Below are 14,735 nucleotides of genomic sequence, written 5' to 3'. Positions count from 1 at the left end.
TTTTTGTGATTACTTACTGTTGTGTGTAGTACTGGTGGTTATTTGTGGTTTTCTGTGCACAAATGTTATCTTCTTTGCTAACAGTCACCAAACAGACATTAGCTATCATTGACAGAATGTGATAAAATGCTGTTATATTGTTATATACATTATGGCCACTTGCCCTGTGACTGCTGAGATAAGCTCCAAAATCCTACGGAACCCATGGATGGATTATTTGTTGGCATATTGTCGATTTGCCCTTCTTGGACCTTACGCCTGCCGTAGCTGTCAGTACAGCCCAATGACAGTCATTGGTATTCACTAGCTACTCGTTGAGAGACGCTTGAAAGAAGATGCTTGTGTGTTTGTAGTTCTTCCAAGGGTAGTTAACATGTCTCTCAATGGAGGCGGAAGCAGAGGATTTTATTTCAACACCGTCCTGTCTTTGGCAAGGTCGCTGGCAGCTCACCGGCAGGCACCTATAGACAAGGTAACGCTTCAGTTAGACTAGCGACCTACCGGTGACCAGCTAATAGCCTAAATAGTCTCTGACAGTAAGGCCCGTCACAGACCGCTTTTCTACCAGTGTGGTCTGTGTTATGAATCAGAATAGACTCTAAACATGACTGTTTTGTCAATATATAAATTATAGAGTTATTTCAGGATTAAGGGGCGCCACATAGCATCACTGGTACCTTGCTAATGTCGGCTAACGTTAGCTGTTTTTAGCCTGTAGTTTTCCTTTTAAAAAAACCCAACTTTTCCCCTCATGTGAACAATTAGATCCTTACTCTTCATCCGTACATGTTGGCACAGGAAAGCAAACCCTTTTTGTGTCCTGATTCAGTCGAACACCCGCTGTATGTACAGTTATGCATTTACACAGTATTCTAAACTTTTAGTTTGAGGGTCATTACCAAATATGGTGGCACCAGATCTTTAATCATTGTGGTCTGAACATTCTTTGAATGGACCAACATGTGTAGTCAATGTTGTCAGGAGAGGTGCGGGATAAATACAAGTGTTATGAAAATATGTTAAAAAGCGTTACTTATCTGTAATTTATACGATGTATAAAGAAATAAAATATGTATGACGTAATCAAGATTTGTCCAGTCACCTAAATATTTTGGAGCTGTTCCAATGAGCTGTTTATTTGGCTGACTTCAAAATGAATTTGTTTTTAAATGTATTTATGTATTTGTTTGTTTGTGTAGCGTGTATTTTTATTTATTTGTGGCAGGAAAACACAACGATAGTTATGTAAAAATGACTGCTTTTAAACTCTTTACCTTCAAAATAGACACACAGATCAAGATATAAATTATATATTAGCCACTGTTGGTCAGCAACATCTTTTTTGCTGTTGTATAGTGTGTGTGTCTGTGTGTGTTTAGTACAGTAAGCATATTGTAAATAATTAAGTAAACTAAGACCAAGACAAAATTGTACTTTAGCTCAAATCATTATCAGTTTTTTGTTTTCTCGTATTTAATGGGAAAGGTTAATAAGTTCATAATTGGTAGTCATAGCTTTAGCCTTGTGGTTTTCAAAGTTTTGTGAAAGCCAAAATTTATAGTGACAGTTGTATTCATATCTGCTTAAAACTGTTGACGTGTCATGAGTTATTTTTTCAATTGCACTTTCAGAAAGAGTTTTATTGCATATTTTCAGCATCTGTACCTAGAATGACATCTTTAGTCTTTCCAATAAGCTCCAATAGTGTATTTTATATCGTGCCATCATGACCTTATCACCCAAAGTGGTCGTCCAGAGGCTGAGGGTGTAAAAAAATTAAACTCTTTAACTGCTTACAGTCAGTTAACAAAAGCATATGTATCCAGCATTTGACTTTGACAGAATGATTTAGATGAATGATGTAGTATTTACCTCCTTGTTGTTGTACACTACAGTGATAATGAATGGTTGACAAAAAATCAAGACACACTCTGACTTGGCTATGCCTAGGGCATATCAGTTGCTCTAATACAGTGTCAGCATACTTTAAGTTCATTGTCCAATGTTGTGTAATGTTACCAAATCCAACATGGCTCACACAACAAGTGTATTCAGTTTTTCTCACTTCTGCTTGTATTCAATGTGTCCAGGTCTTATGTCAGGGAAAGAAACTGTGAGACCAATAAATTCTGATCCTGTTCCCAAACATTTCAGTGATGAGGGCTGAAGTAATATTTTAATCCATAGTCACATGCAGAAGTTTTAGCTGACAAATATAGCGTTAATATTGCTGGCAGAAGGTAGCAGAATATATGGTAAGGTGGAGTTTCACTATAGGAGTACTAGCTCGATTCTGAGTCCCCTTTTGGAGTAGGATAAAGCTGTCATCTGTGGTGATATTTTTAGTGTAGTTGATGGGTAACAAGGTCCTCAAACAGGTTAATCTGTTCATGACAGGAAAGAGGGGCAACTTCCCTGTTCTCTCAAATTAAGAGGAACAAGGCAAGAGGTACACAAAGAGGGAACAAATTATGACCTTAAGGTTGTCAATTTCACACGAGTCCATCTAGTTCCAAAACCTACTGCAGATGCCAACTAGCAAAAAGTGGTTTTGTTTGAATGGTATGATTTTAACAAACACTGATTTGAAATTGTTTTATTACAGTGGATCAGTCTTGAAAATGTGACACTGAATGTTGTTGAGAAACCTAAATTGTACAGCCAATTCTCTTCTGGATGAGCCAGTGTTACTCAGTTGAATCGTTAGGATATGTGTTCAGAGATTAAGCAGCTGAGTGTATTGTAAAATTCTACAAGAATGCAGAGGTTGAACTGATTAGAAAATACATTTACTGAGAATCAGAAGGGGGAAACGCTAAACAGGAAGTACACTCCTTGATAAAGAGCCGTGGCTGCAGTAATATAATGACCCGTCAGCCCATTGTGTTATTGTTTAAGAAGTGTGTGCCAGTTTGTGGACTTTATTTTGCTGTTTTTCTGTCTGCAGTAACCTGCTCTATAAATCTGTATGTGATCGTATTGATTATCTTTAGAGATGTAGGATGTTTAAGGGGTTGTCTGATAAACAAAATTTATTTATTAGTCATTGTTCTGAATTTTAGCCAAGAACTACATCTGGTATTGGAGACCGTGTCTGTAGAGGAGGGACTCTACTTAAAAGCCATCTTTGAGTGGGGATTTTTAACTCTTTCTGAAGATTAAAAATATTAATGAATAATAAATTATTATTATACTTCTTGCTTGTTGTCTGAGTTACGGAGTTACTTTCAGTGGATGTTAGAATGTCCTGTGGTTTTTTTGTTTAATTTCAGAATCAGTTTGTAAAATGGAAATGTCCTATTAATCTAATTTCTGCTTATCTTTTCTTTGACATTTTTCAAAAGTCAGATTTAATGAAAAATTTCAATGGTGTCTAAGCCAAAAAGACAGCAGCAGTTTGTAATAACCTGCTGAATACTCATTTCCCTCTCTTTCATTTATTAGTGTTTTGTCTCAAGCTTATTGAGATATTATTTAGTCTTAATAAGCAAATCAGTCATCTTACCTGGATGATTGATTTGGTCTTTGGCTTTGAAATCAAATAGTTTTTAGTGGAATGTTTTATGTGAAGTCTCCACAACATCCCCTTTGTGGGCTTTAATCATTTAAAATATCCTCTCTCTCCTCTCATGGAAAACAAACAGGAAGTAGTGGCCCTGCTCTCTGTTTAAATGGTGGTTAATCCCTCACTGAACTCTCAATCATGGGGCTAATTAATGCCACAGGCAGGTTTTCAACTGGACTTTTAATTGGATTCAAATCCTGAGGCCCATTTAGATAGTCAAAATCATTAACATTAATGGGACAACAAAGTGCCTGTTTTAAACCCACCCATATGGAAAAGATATATATAAATCTTATAAAGTTTGTATCTGTCTTGTGTGAAACTTGTATGAAAAGCATATAAGTGTGAAAACAGATATAAGATCCCTTGAAAAATTATATAATGAATCTTGTATGTTTTGGATACTTACTAAAACAATGTATGAAAGTAATGCCAAAGTGGCCACTTTCATGAGTAAATCATGTAAGCCTTATATGATTTACTCATGAAAGTGGCCACTTTCATGAGTAATCACATATAAGTTTTTACTATTTCTTTTCCGTATGGGCAGTAGGCAAGAAATTTCTCTATATTTAAAATATTGTTATATTTAATAGCTTCCTAAAGTTGAGAAATGTTTACAACTCCTCTTCATCCACCCACATTGTCCTCCCACAGGTTCAGAAGCTACAATGCATGTGTCCAGTGGACTTCAGAGGAATCTTCCAGCTAGATGAAAGAAGGAGAGATGCTGTGATTGCAGTTGGCATTTTTCTAGTCGAGTCAAACCTGCAGGTAAATAGCGTACCTCGTTTCCTCTCCTCATTGTCGTACTTTTGTGCTTGTATTAATTTAAGGATGTTCATTTTCTTATACTCTGGAATACATGTATTTCAGCACAAAGATGCTATTGTTCCCTACCTTCTTGGGCTGCTTAAAGGTCTCCCTAAAGTTCAGTGGATTGAAGAAAGCTCGGAACGCAAAGGAAGGGGTGGGTAACAGTCTTACATGTACTTTATCCTGTCATTTCTTTTCATTTTAGAGGTGCTGTTTAGTCATTTTTTATTTTTGTTGCAGATACCCTTCCTGTGGCAGAGAATTTCAGCTTTTGTCTTGTGACATTGTTGTCAGATGTCGCCCAATGTGATGAAACCTTACGAGGGCAGGTGTGTGGTAATGACTCTATATATACATGGGTATAGATGCTGTTTATCTCATGTGTACTCAGATTTTTAAATACATTAAGCTCTCATTCACACAGGCCTAGAGCCTGGTCAGCAACCATTTGACAACCACCGGTCGCTAGGGAAGAAAACAAATATTCCCCAATTGGTTAACATGTGTGCTGGCAATTCCTGGAAGTTATTTGTTGCTTCAGAAGAGTAAAAATCAAAATGGTTTAAATATTAATAAATATTATTTAAATGATTATGTTATCAGATCCTGGAAGCAGTTATGGACATCATGCAGGTCCTGCAAGATATCTGCAAAAATCCAGAAGCTCATGACAAAGGTACCAACAGAGACCTCGTTCTTCCGTTAAGTGCTGCTATAGATCATTCCAGTGCTAAATAACATCCACAATATTCTTGTACGTATTCTTGTATTATTCTTTTTCTTGTACAGAATACCTATGTAGGTACACTGTGCCCACCTTGCTTGGTGTTGCAAGAGCATTTGGCCGATACAGCAACACTGACGAGCCGTTACTATCCAAGCTGTTTCCTCGACCAGTTGTTCCCTTACTGTCCACAAATGATGATAGCGATACTGTCCGGCGACGGTCCTTCAATGACTTTCGTTCAATCCTACCAAGCTCCTTGCTCACAGTTTGTCAGGGAGACTCTCTGAAACGCAAAGGCTCCTCTGTGTCCAGTGTGTCACAGCAGGTAATAAAATGAAACGGGCAAGAAGGCAAAACTAACAACATGTGTTTATTTAAAAAAAAAAAAAAAAAAATGAAATCCTGATTTTGTTTTCAGGCCAGTCCAGAGAGAGCAGGTCTGACACCCAACTCGCCCGCTGATCCCTCTGCACAGTACTTTGAAGGTAATTTCAGATCAGGTTGACACCTCTTTTTGGGTGCAGTATTTCATGCTTTCAGAAGTTGTTTTGTTTTTTACCGCAAACAGAATAGACATTTTTACGGTACATAATTTATTCTTCCCTCTATGTTAAGGTTCTTACCTCCCCGATGGCAGTGCAGTGGACCCTGACTACTACTTCTCCACCATAAGCTCCAGCTTCTCTGTGTCCCCTCTTTTCACTGGAAGCAGCACTGGAGAGTTTCACGTCCCTCTAGATATGCTCAGACAACTCCTTCACATGGTCAGCAGTAACCACACTCAGAGTTTGGTTTTGTACATGCATGCAAGGTGAACATTGTATTACTTCTTTTGAACAGGTTCAACAGATTGTCTCTGAGTCGTTTTTAAAATCACTGGATGACACCTTGGCAGAACTTCAAGTGGTATGCCTCTCAAGTCCACTCAGATTTCTCTTCACTTTACTTTTCATGTTACGCTTTATTTGTAAATTTCTGTTGCTTTCTTTGCAGGTGAATCCTGGTCTTCATCTCTACTACAAAACCTTCAGTGATCCTCTTTATGTAGCCATATTTAAAATGCTGAGAGACACTCTTTATAATATGAAAGGTAAGGAAATCTGTAATAGATCCTTTAATTAAAGGTAGTTTTACCCTTAACAAAATCTAACTAATATTTTCAACACCTTCAGGCAGTGGTAAATTAACAAGGTGATTCTGCTATTTGTATCTAAAAAGTGCTGTGTTTCTCGTAAAGTCCTTATTTGATGAAGAGAAAAGTTAACCAGAAACTACAGAAACAGTGGTGGTCTGCATTCTCAATTGCACACTTTGATCAGGAATAAAAATATGGTGCCAGAATTACAGGTGATAAACAGTGCTGTAACTGATTGCAAAAATGAGAACCAGTAATATTCTAACTTTTTATTTTTAAAATTGTCTTTTAATTTTGTGATGTTTTTTTTTTTTTTTTTAAATCTACTGTGATCTTGAAAATGGTATTGAGTATATTACTGGTTATTAGTATAGTGTTTGAAATTTTAGTGTCATGAAAACCCTACCTATTAATTGCAGAAAATGTGCAGAAAAGTAGATGGATCTGAGATCCCTCAGATAACAGAGTAATAAACAGCTAACTGAGCTAAAATTAGGTCAGTTGCATATATAGATTTTGTTTTTCTGAAATTTGTATTACAAAGCTAACTTACCAATCTAATTTGGAGTTTTTGATTAAAATACTCTAAAAGCTGCCTGAATCATACACACAAAGTGAAGAGGTCCAGTTTAAGACTCTTAGTACATAGGGCCAATGTGGGCCTCATAAACTACAGCCTTAAGTGCAACCTAGAGGAACTGCAGTTATTACAACTTACACATTAGCTTCCTTGTAAAGCTCTCAAGAATGCCCATCGATTCTTTCACATTAGTATCTGTATTTTGTCTCCCTTCCATGTTTGGTGAAGAAAAAGTGGATGCAAGTTGCATTGACTCACCACATCATCTTGTGGTTTGTTACGCCCCACTTAAAAACGAAGTGTTGACAGTGCATCAGCCACCACATTGTCCATACCTCTCTGATGTTGGATGTCTATGTTGTACTCCTGAGCAAGCAACGCCCATCTCATCAATCTTTGGTTGTGATTGTACATGTGTTTTAGGAATACCAGAGGGTTATGGTCAGTATAAACCATAACAGGAGTGGTGGTTGACCCCACGTACACGTTGAAATGCTGCAAAGCAAGCAACATGGCCAGGGTTTCCTTCTCAATGGTGGAATAGTTGAGTTGATGAGGCTTGAACTTAGCTGAGAAGTAGGAAACCGGGTGACTGATGTCATCAACTCCATCCTGTAGCAGTCCTGCCCCAGTGCCACTTCTAGCTCGAAGACCTTGCTGAAGTCCAGAGCAGCCAGTACAGGGGCACTGCAAAGGAGAGACTTGGCACAGTCAAATGCATGTTGGCACTCAGCAGTCCATACGAAGGGTTCCTTTGGACTGCACAGATGAGTCAGAGGAGCCACTACTGTCGAAAAATTCCGGCAGTAGTAATTCCGGAAGCCTGGGTTAAACGAGCAAAAACATCCCTCAAAGTACTCACATGATCAGTCCAGCAAGAAGAATATACCACAATGTCATCCAAATACACATTACAATTGTTAATGTCCGTTAACACAGAGTTCATAAGTCGTTGGAAAGTGGCTGGTGCATTTCGCGTACCAAACGCCATCACTGTGTACTGCAAGAAATGGTCTGGAGTAACAAATGCTGAAATATCAGAGGCTCTGCTAGTTAGAGGAACCTGCCAGTAACAGATCTAGCTTTGTTATGTAGGTGGTGGCTCCAATGCTGTCTATGCAGTCTTCCATGCGAGGCAATGGGTATGAGTCAGGGACTGTGACTGCATTTACCCTCCTAAAATCAGTACAAAAACGAGGAGAACCTTTCTCCTCGTTTCAAAAACGAGGAGAACCTTTCTCCTCGTTTTTGGTGTCAGCAGACATGAAGAGCTCCAAGAGCTATGGCTAGGTATCGCCAAACCATTTTCAAGCAGGTACTGTACCTCTTTTTTCATTAACTCCCTCTTGAGTATGTGTGTTGCTTAATAGGGCACGCATCACCCACGTCAATGTTGTGCTTTAACACTGGGGTTCTAGATGGTACATCCCCAAACAGACTAGGGTGCGCTTGGATCAGGTTTTTCACGTCATCTTTCTCGTCATGGGGAAGATAGGAGAGGTACGTGTCTAAGGCATCAAGAACCTCTGAGTTCACAAGCCTACCACTCTGCTGACCTTCACTGCCCTTTACCAAACCATCATCATGGTTTATGGGCACAGAAATGAGTGAGATGGAGCCCTCTTTATCGTCTTCCCTAGAGTGAAACAGTTTCGGCATATTTATATGGCAGAGCCGTGTTTTGCGCCTTCTATCCGGAGTGCGAACAATGTAGTTTGTGCCATTGACTTTGCTCTCTACCACATATGGACCTGCAAATTGGGCTGACAGAGATGGACCAGAGGTGGGCACCAACATGAGTACCTGATCACCAGGTTTAAAAGAACGCTGCACTGCCTTCGTGTCATACTGCTGCTTCATTTTCCCTTGGGCTGCTGACAGAGACTTCTTGGCTATTGCACAAGCATGGTACAAACATTCCCGACACTGCGTGACAAACTCAAGCACATTTGATTGCGGCTGCACATCAGATAAAAACTGCAGCAGGGCTGAAACCAAGGGACTCCTGGTTTGCTTCACGAGCTGCAAACAGTAGGAATGGCAGTCCGTCATCCCAGTTCTTGTCAGTCTCCAGACAATATTTTCGCATCATCAACTTTATGGTCTGGTGCCATCTTTCTAGTGCGCCTTATGACTGGGGATGGTAAGGGCTGGAAGGGATGTGTTTGATACCAAGTGATTGCAAAGTCTGCTTGAACAGTTTTGACTGAAAATTGCTACCTTGGTCGGTTTGAACAACTCTGGGCAGACCAAATGTTGAAAATAATTTAAGTAGAGCCTTAACTACGGTGGGAGCGGTGATTTTTCGAAGTGGTATGGCTTCAGAAAAACGGGTTGTGGCACACATGATTGTCAAGAGGAACTGATTACCCGCTTTTGTTCTGGGTAGAGGACCCACACAGTCCACTAAAACACGCTCAAAAGGCTCCCCAACTACCGGGATGGGTTTAAGAGGAACAGGTGGCACCGTCTGATTAGGTTTACCCACAATTTGGCAAACCTTGCATGTTTTGCAGAACTTGGCAACGTCTTTCTTCAGACCTGGCCAGAAAAAGTGCTGAAGAACGCGGTCATAGGTTAAAGTGATTCCTAAATGACCTGACCGCGGGTGTTCATGCGCAAGCTGCAATATGCCGCCCCGGTTGTCCCCTAGGAATGGCTATTTGGCGTACCACCCCCCAACCCTCATCACCTCCTTCCTGCTGTAAAGCAGGTCTTGAGACCCATTTCCTCACCAGTAACCCATCCTCAAGATAAAACCTGTGTGCCTTTTTATTGTTTATTATCTCACTTACCTCTTTAAAACACTTAGGAAAAGTGAAAAAGAAAAAGCCAAAGCCAAAGTTACACAGAGTTTAAGTTCTCTCTCTCACTCACTCACTCACTCACTCACTCACTCACTCACTCACACACACACACACACACACACACACACACACACACACACACACACACACACACACACTAAAGCCTGCTGCCCAAACCACTCTAGCTCACAGCACAACCTGGATGATTTGCTCACTGGCAGACCTGTAACATAGGAAAAGGAGAAAAAAACTCTCACAGAGGGAGAGCCACTAGAGGTCAGCAACCATAACATGGTTCAAAATGGAGTTAGATGAAAGTACTGCTGCTTTCGAAAATAGGAGACTTTTCTTTATGTTCTGTTGATAGCTTTAGCTGATTTTGGAGTTGTTAAAATTAAGTATTTTTTTAACACTGGATTTTACAATAAGTGCTTTTTATATTATTCAATAACAAAATCACAATTTCTCCTTCCCTAATGTCTCTATAATAATAATAATAATAATAATAATAATAATAATAATAATAATAATAATAATAATAATAATAATAATAATAATACAAACATAATTTGTTTTCTGTCAGAACTTCAGACAGACTATGTGAAGGAGGTTCATGACTTTGTACTGGAGCAGTTTAGCAGCAGCCAGTCAGAGCTGCAAAGGATTCTTCATGATGTCGAGTACCTCCAGAGTGAACTGAGCCCACTCAAACTGCGCTGTCAGGCTAATGCCGCCTGTGTGGACCTCATGGTGTGGGCTGTTACTGAGGAGCAGGGTAAGTCTTGCTTCCTGTATCTTAGTCCAACAGTGAGTAATCAGTCTCGATAATCTTGATTGTAAACCTTTTTTTGTTTGTTTGCCAGGAGCTGAGAATCTTTGCACCAAGCTCTCAGAGAAACTGCAATCAAAGACATCCAGTAAAGTCATCATTGCTCACATGCCCCTCCTGATTTGCTGCTTACAGGTAAAGAACTACCAGAGAGGGAAGAAAATGATGTGGGAGCAGGAGTAGAAAAGTGTTGTGTCCTGTTAAGATTTTGTTTCTCTTTGACAGATTAGTGCTTTCTTTCTTTTCTTTTCTTTTCTTTTTTTTCAAGCCAATCAGTATGGTTTATACTTCTGAGGTATAGCAGGAGAATTTTGACAATGCTGAAATCGGGCTAAGATGCTCACATTAGAGCTATAACGATCAGTAGTTTGGTGTTGATGACAAATTTCTGAAACCTAGTGGTACTTGATTTTCTGGGTTATCACTGATGCTTTAGGTAATCACAGACTGTATCAAATCAGAAATTAAAAGCTTTAAAGTAACATCTATTGTGGCTGTCCTGTTGGAATGTTTCTCCTGCTTTCTTCACAGTAAATAGCTGTAAACCTGGGAGAAATGCAAATATTATTATTACAAATGCACATTTAGAAATACTTTTTGTGTTCAGGGGTTGGGTCGTCTGTGTGAACGCTTTCCAGTGGTGGCCCACTCTGTTACCACATCCCTGAGAGACTTCTTGGTGGTGCCCTCTCCTGTTTTGGTGAAGTTGTACAAATATCACAGCCAGTACACCCCAGGTAACTCATGCTCCACCACTACCAGCCAGCCAACCGTGTTCCTTCCAGTTTAATGTGTTCTTACAAGATTATGATTTTGTTTAAGGTGGTAGTGAAATAAAGATTCATGTGACCAATGAACATTCCCAGTCAACACTCAGCACCCATTCGAGCAAGAAGAGCCAGCCCTCCATGTATGAGCAGCTTCGGGACATCTCCATTGATAACATCTGCAGGTGAGTTCCCCCACAGGTACATTAGGCACTGGAGCTTTCCATTTTCCAGTTTGCAAGAAAACAGTATAAATAACAGGTTCACAGAAGTCTTCATAAATAGAACCGTTTAAGATCCAATTTACTCCCACAGAGTTTTTATGAAGGAGAAATAATGGTTCAGCAGTTGTAGTGCATCGGCATACCACAGAACCTGCAGACTGCTTGTCTATCTGCAGAGAGCATCTGTTTTGTTAAATGTGGGTAGTGCTAAAAATATGTGTTATAACCAGTATGTGTGCTCTCCAAAAGTTGATTCTGGATGATTGAGCATGCATCAAGACCAGTATGTGGGCTATTTTTGCTTGTGCTGTTGTTGGTCTGTCAGCAAGCTGTGGAAAACTCTGAAGTTATAACATACAAAGAGATGAAAGTGTGTTTAAAAACAATGATAAATGTCCACTGTGAATCCACACAGGTGTACAACGTGCTTCCCCTTAATATAAGGCATTGCTGAACGAAACCCATCCCACTTGCGTGTACATGTCATTGTCAACAAAGCCTTCACTCCCAGTCTTTCCTTCTGCTCTCAGGTGCCTTAAAGCTGGCCTGACTATGGATAATGTCATTGTTGAAGCTTTTCTCGCCAGTCTGTCTAATCGTCTTTATATCTATCAGGAAAATGACAAGTAAGCCTCTCACCGAAATTATACTCTGCTCTTGACTTGTGAAGTTAAAATAACCAAGATATTGCCCCACAGGGATGCTCACTTGATTCCAGACCACACAATCAGGGCTTTGGGTCACATTGCTGTGGCCTTACGGGACACCCCCCGAGTAATGGAGCCCATCCTTCAGATTCTGCAGCAGAAGTTCTGCCAGCCTCCCTCCCAGCTTGATGTCCTCATCATAGACCAACTTGGCTGCATGGTCATCACAGGGAATGTGAGTGTTTATCTTCAAACTTCATGTGTCTTAGAACTTCAAGCTTCTAGAGTAATTCAATTGAATGCAATTTTATTTATGAAGTGCCAATTCATAACAGCAGTTGCTTCAAGGCACTTTATATTGTAGGGTAAGACATGGCTAAACAAAACTAGGGTATCATCTGCATAGCAGTGTCTTACAATAATAATGCCCAAGGGAAGCATGTATGATGTTAACAGATTTGGTTCCCAGCACAGAACCCTGTGGAACTCCATTACTAACTTTTGCATGTGAAGAAGGCTTCCTAATTATATTAAGAAATTGGAATCATAGGAATCTCTGTGATTTAAACCACTGCAGTGCAGTTCCTTTTAATACTTACGCACAATTGTGAGTTATACAAGGGAATCAAGCTTCTGTGGTATGCTTTCTTTTTCAGAGGAAGGACAGTATATGACATCATATGCAGTGATATTAGACCCAAATCTAACCTTTTTAAAGTGTAATTTTTATTTTTGAAGGGGAACTTTGTGGTTTTTTTTCTCTTTTTCCTTCCACTTTAGCAATACATCTACCAGGAAGTTTGGAATTTATTCCAGCAGATCAGTGTCAAGGCAAGCTCCATGGTTTACTCTACTAAAGATTACAAAGATCACGGATACAGGTAAGAATCACCTTATAGGGCAGATGAGGAATTTTAGTCTTAAAAGAGCATTTTCCCCCCCCCTGGTGTTATGGTTTTGCTTGTTCACATTGGCGTCATGTTTTTTTCTTTACTATTGTCATTTCAGTGCAAGTGTTGGCCACTTGCTCTACAGTCCTGTGTTAGCATTCAAATGTTTATTTCAAGCTTCAATGTAGCTGAGTTTTCTTTTGTTTTTTTTTCTCCATCTTGAGCATCAGCAAGCAAAAACTGTATCAATTCTCTTATGGGAGCCTGAATGTGAACCATACCCCCGCTGTTACAGAAACGCATGTGCTACTGCTTATCTCGTACATAAATGTTCCTTCCTCTTTCTGCAGACACTGTTCCTTGGCTGTTATAAATGCACTGGGTAACATAGCAGCAAACCTTCAGGCTGAGCATATGGTTGACGAGCTGCTAGTCAACCTGCTAGAACTCTTTGTTCAGCTGGGCTTAGAAGGCAAGCGAGCCAGTGAAAGGGCCTCAGACAAGGGCCCAACTCTGAAGGTATGGCACACACTCACATTGCACATTCCAGTATAAGATAAGATAAGATAAGATAACCTTTATTAGTCCCACACGTGGGAAATTTGTTATAATGGGAAGGAAAAACAACACAAGTGGAACTAAAAACAACATAGGGTAGTTAGGTATAAGGTCAAACAAGTCAAGTGAAGTCAACACATGCAAGAGGAAGTTTTTACCTTAAATGGCTTTGCTTCATTTTCTTGGCAATCTGCTTTCATAAGATAACAGCATACTATAATTGGGAAATGATTCCGATTTTTACAGTTTTCCTGCAGCTAGAGCCAGGAAACATAGGTGATGCATATAGTAGCTGTTAAGTCACACTGTATTTAGTTTCCTTCAGATCTCAACCCCCCTGACTTTATAGTTTTTACAGTGCTCCATAAATTAAATTTTTCAAATTTTAATATTTTTATTAGCATGGGAATTTACAGGTTTCTTGTTTGTTTTTTTTTATGCTAGGGTGTTTAATAAATTTGTTAAACACTGAAACTTTTGCTTGTGTAGAAAATATTTAATGTAGTTAACTCATTAATTAAATAAAGTGGTAGTCTATTTTCAAGTGGCTAATTCAGCTCTGTACCTTCAGGCATCAAGCAGTGCCGGAAATCTTGGAGTCCTTATTCCAGTCATTGCAGTGGTAAGTGATTTGTGTATTTTCATCATATAATCTTTGATAATTCAGAGTTAGTGTAAACCTAGCACTTTTAAAAGGTCTGTTATCCCTCCTCTTCTTCTGTTTTTAGCTGACAAAGAGGCTACCACCAATCAAGGAGGCAAAGCCACGCCTGCAGAAGCTCTTTAGAGACTTCTGGCTCTACTCCGTAGTCATGGGATTTGCTGTGGAGGGTTCAGGTAGAAGGAGTTGTTTATTTCTGTTGTGTTGTGTACAAAAATATCAGAAATATCAAAATTTTGTTTGTTTTATCACAGTAAAGCAAACTGAAATTTTTGTAGCTCTATTTCTGTTTTGCATCCTTAGTCCTGTAAAATGTCAGTTTTACTATTTTGTCTCCCATTTATTTTAGTAGTCTCATCATATCAGTCTGTTTTAAATTAGGAAATGCAGTGGGAATTTGTGGGAAAGTTTTCAAGCAAACATTTTTTTATTCCTGGAATCACCATTATCTTTAATTTATTATAAAAGCCTTAATGAATTCATATATCTGTAGCTTCTTTTTAGGATTAAATGTAGTACTGTGCAAAAG

General features: G+C 39.3%; 1 protein-coding gene across 2 annotated transcripts in view; it reads left to right on the top strand.

Moving 5' to 3' along the window:
- Positions 1-111: 111 nt before the first annotated feature.
- pi4kaa (phosphatidylinositol 4-kinase, catalytic, alpha a) overlaps positions 112-14,735 on the top strand; it is a 40,816-nt gene continuing 26,192 nt past the window's right edge. For both annotated transcript variants that reach the window (XM_080874696.1, XM_080874695.1), the window contains exons 1-20: positions 112-472; positions 4,223-4,339; positions 4,442-4,535; positions 4,622-4,710; positions 4,985-5,057; positions 5,171-5,433; positions 5,527-5,593; positions 5,724-5,872; positions 5,949-6,014; positions 6,102-6,198; positions 10,214-10,405; positions 10,494-10,594; positions 11,067-11,196; positions 11,282-11,411; positions 11,981-12,076; positions 12,149-12,332; positions 12,878-12,978; positions 13,338-13,506; positions 14,117-14,167; positions 14,274-14,382. In XM_080874696.1, coding sequence (XP_080730822.1) covers positions 374-472; positions 4,223-4,339; positions 4,442-4,535; positions 4,622-4,710; positions 4,985-5,057; positions 5,171-5,433; positions 5,527-5,593; positions 5,724-5,872; positions 5,949-6,014; positions 6,102-6,198; positions 10,214-10,405; positions 10,494-10,594; positions 11,067-11,196; positions 11,282-11,411; positions 11,981-12,076; positions 12,149-12,332; positions 12,878-12,978; positions 13,338-13,506; positions 14,117-14,167; positions 14,274-14,382 — 2,377 coding nt within the window. In that variant the 5' untranslated portion in view covers positions 112-373. The remainder of the gene's footprint in view (positions 473-4,222; positions 4,340-4,441; positions 4,536-4,621; positions 4,711-4,984; positions 5,058-5,170; positions 5,434-5,526; positions 5,594-5,723; positions 5,873-5,948; positions 6,015-6,101; positions 6,199-10,213; positions 10,406-10,493; positions 10,595-11,066; positions 11,197-11,281; positions 11,412-11,980; positions 12,077-12,148; positions 12,333-12,877; positions 12,979-13,337; positions 13,507-14,116; positions 14,168-14,273; positions 14,383-14,735) is intronic.

The sequence above is a fragment of the Rhamphochromis sp. 'chilingali' genome, assembly GCF_963969265.1.
Source record: "Rhamphochromis sp. 'chilingali' genome assembly, chromosome: 2".
NCBI classification, from domain to species: domain Eukaryota; kingdom Metazoa; phylum Chordata; class Actinopteri; order Cichliformes; family Cichlidae; genus Rhamphochromis; species Rhamphochromis sp. 'chilingali'.
The sequence above is the reverse complement of the archived record's forward strand: the minus strand, read 5'-3'. Positions and strand labels throughout refer to the sequence as shown.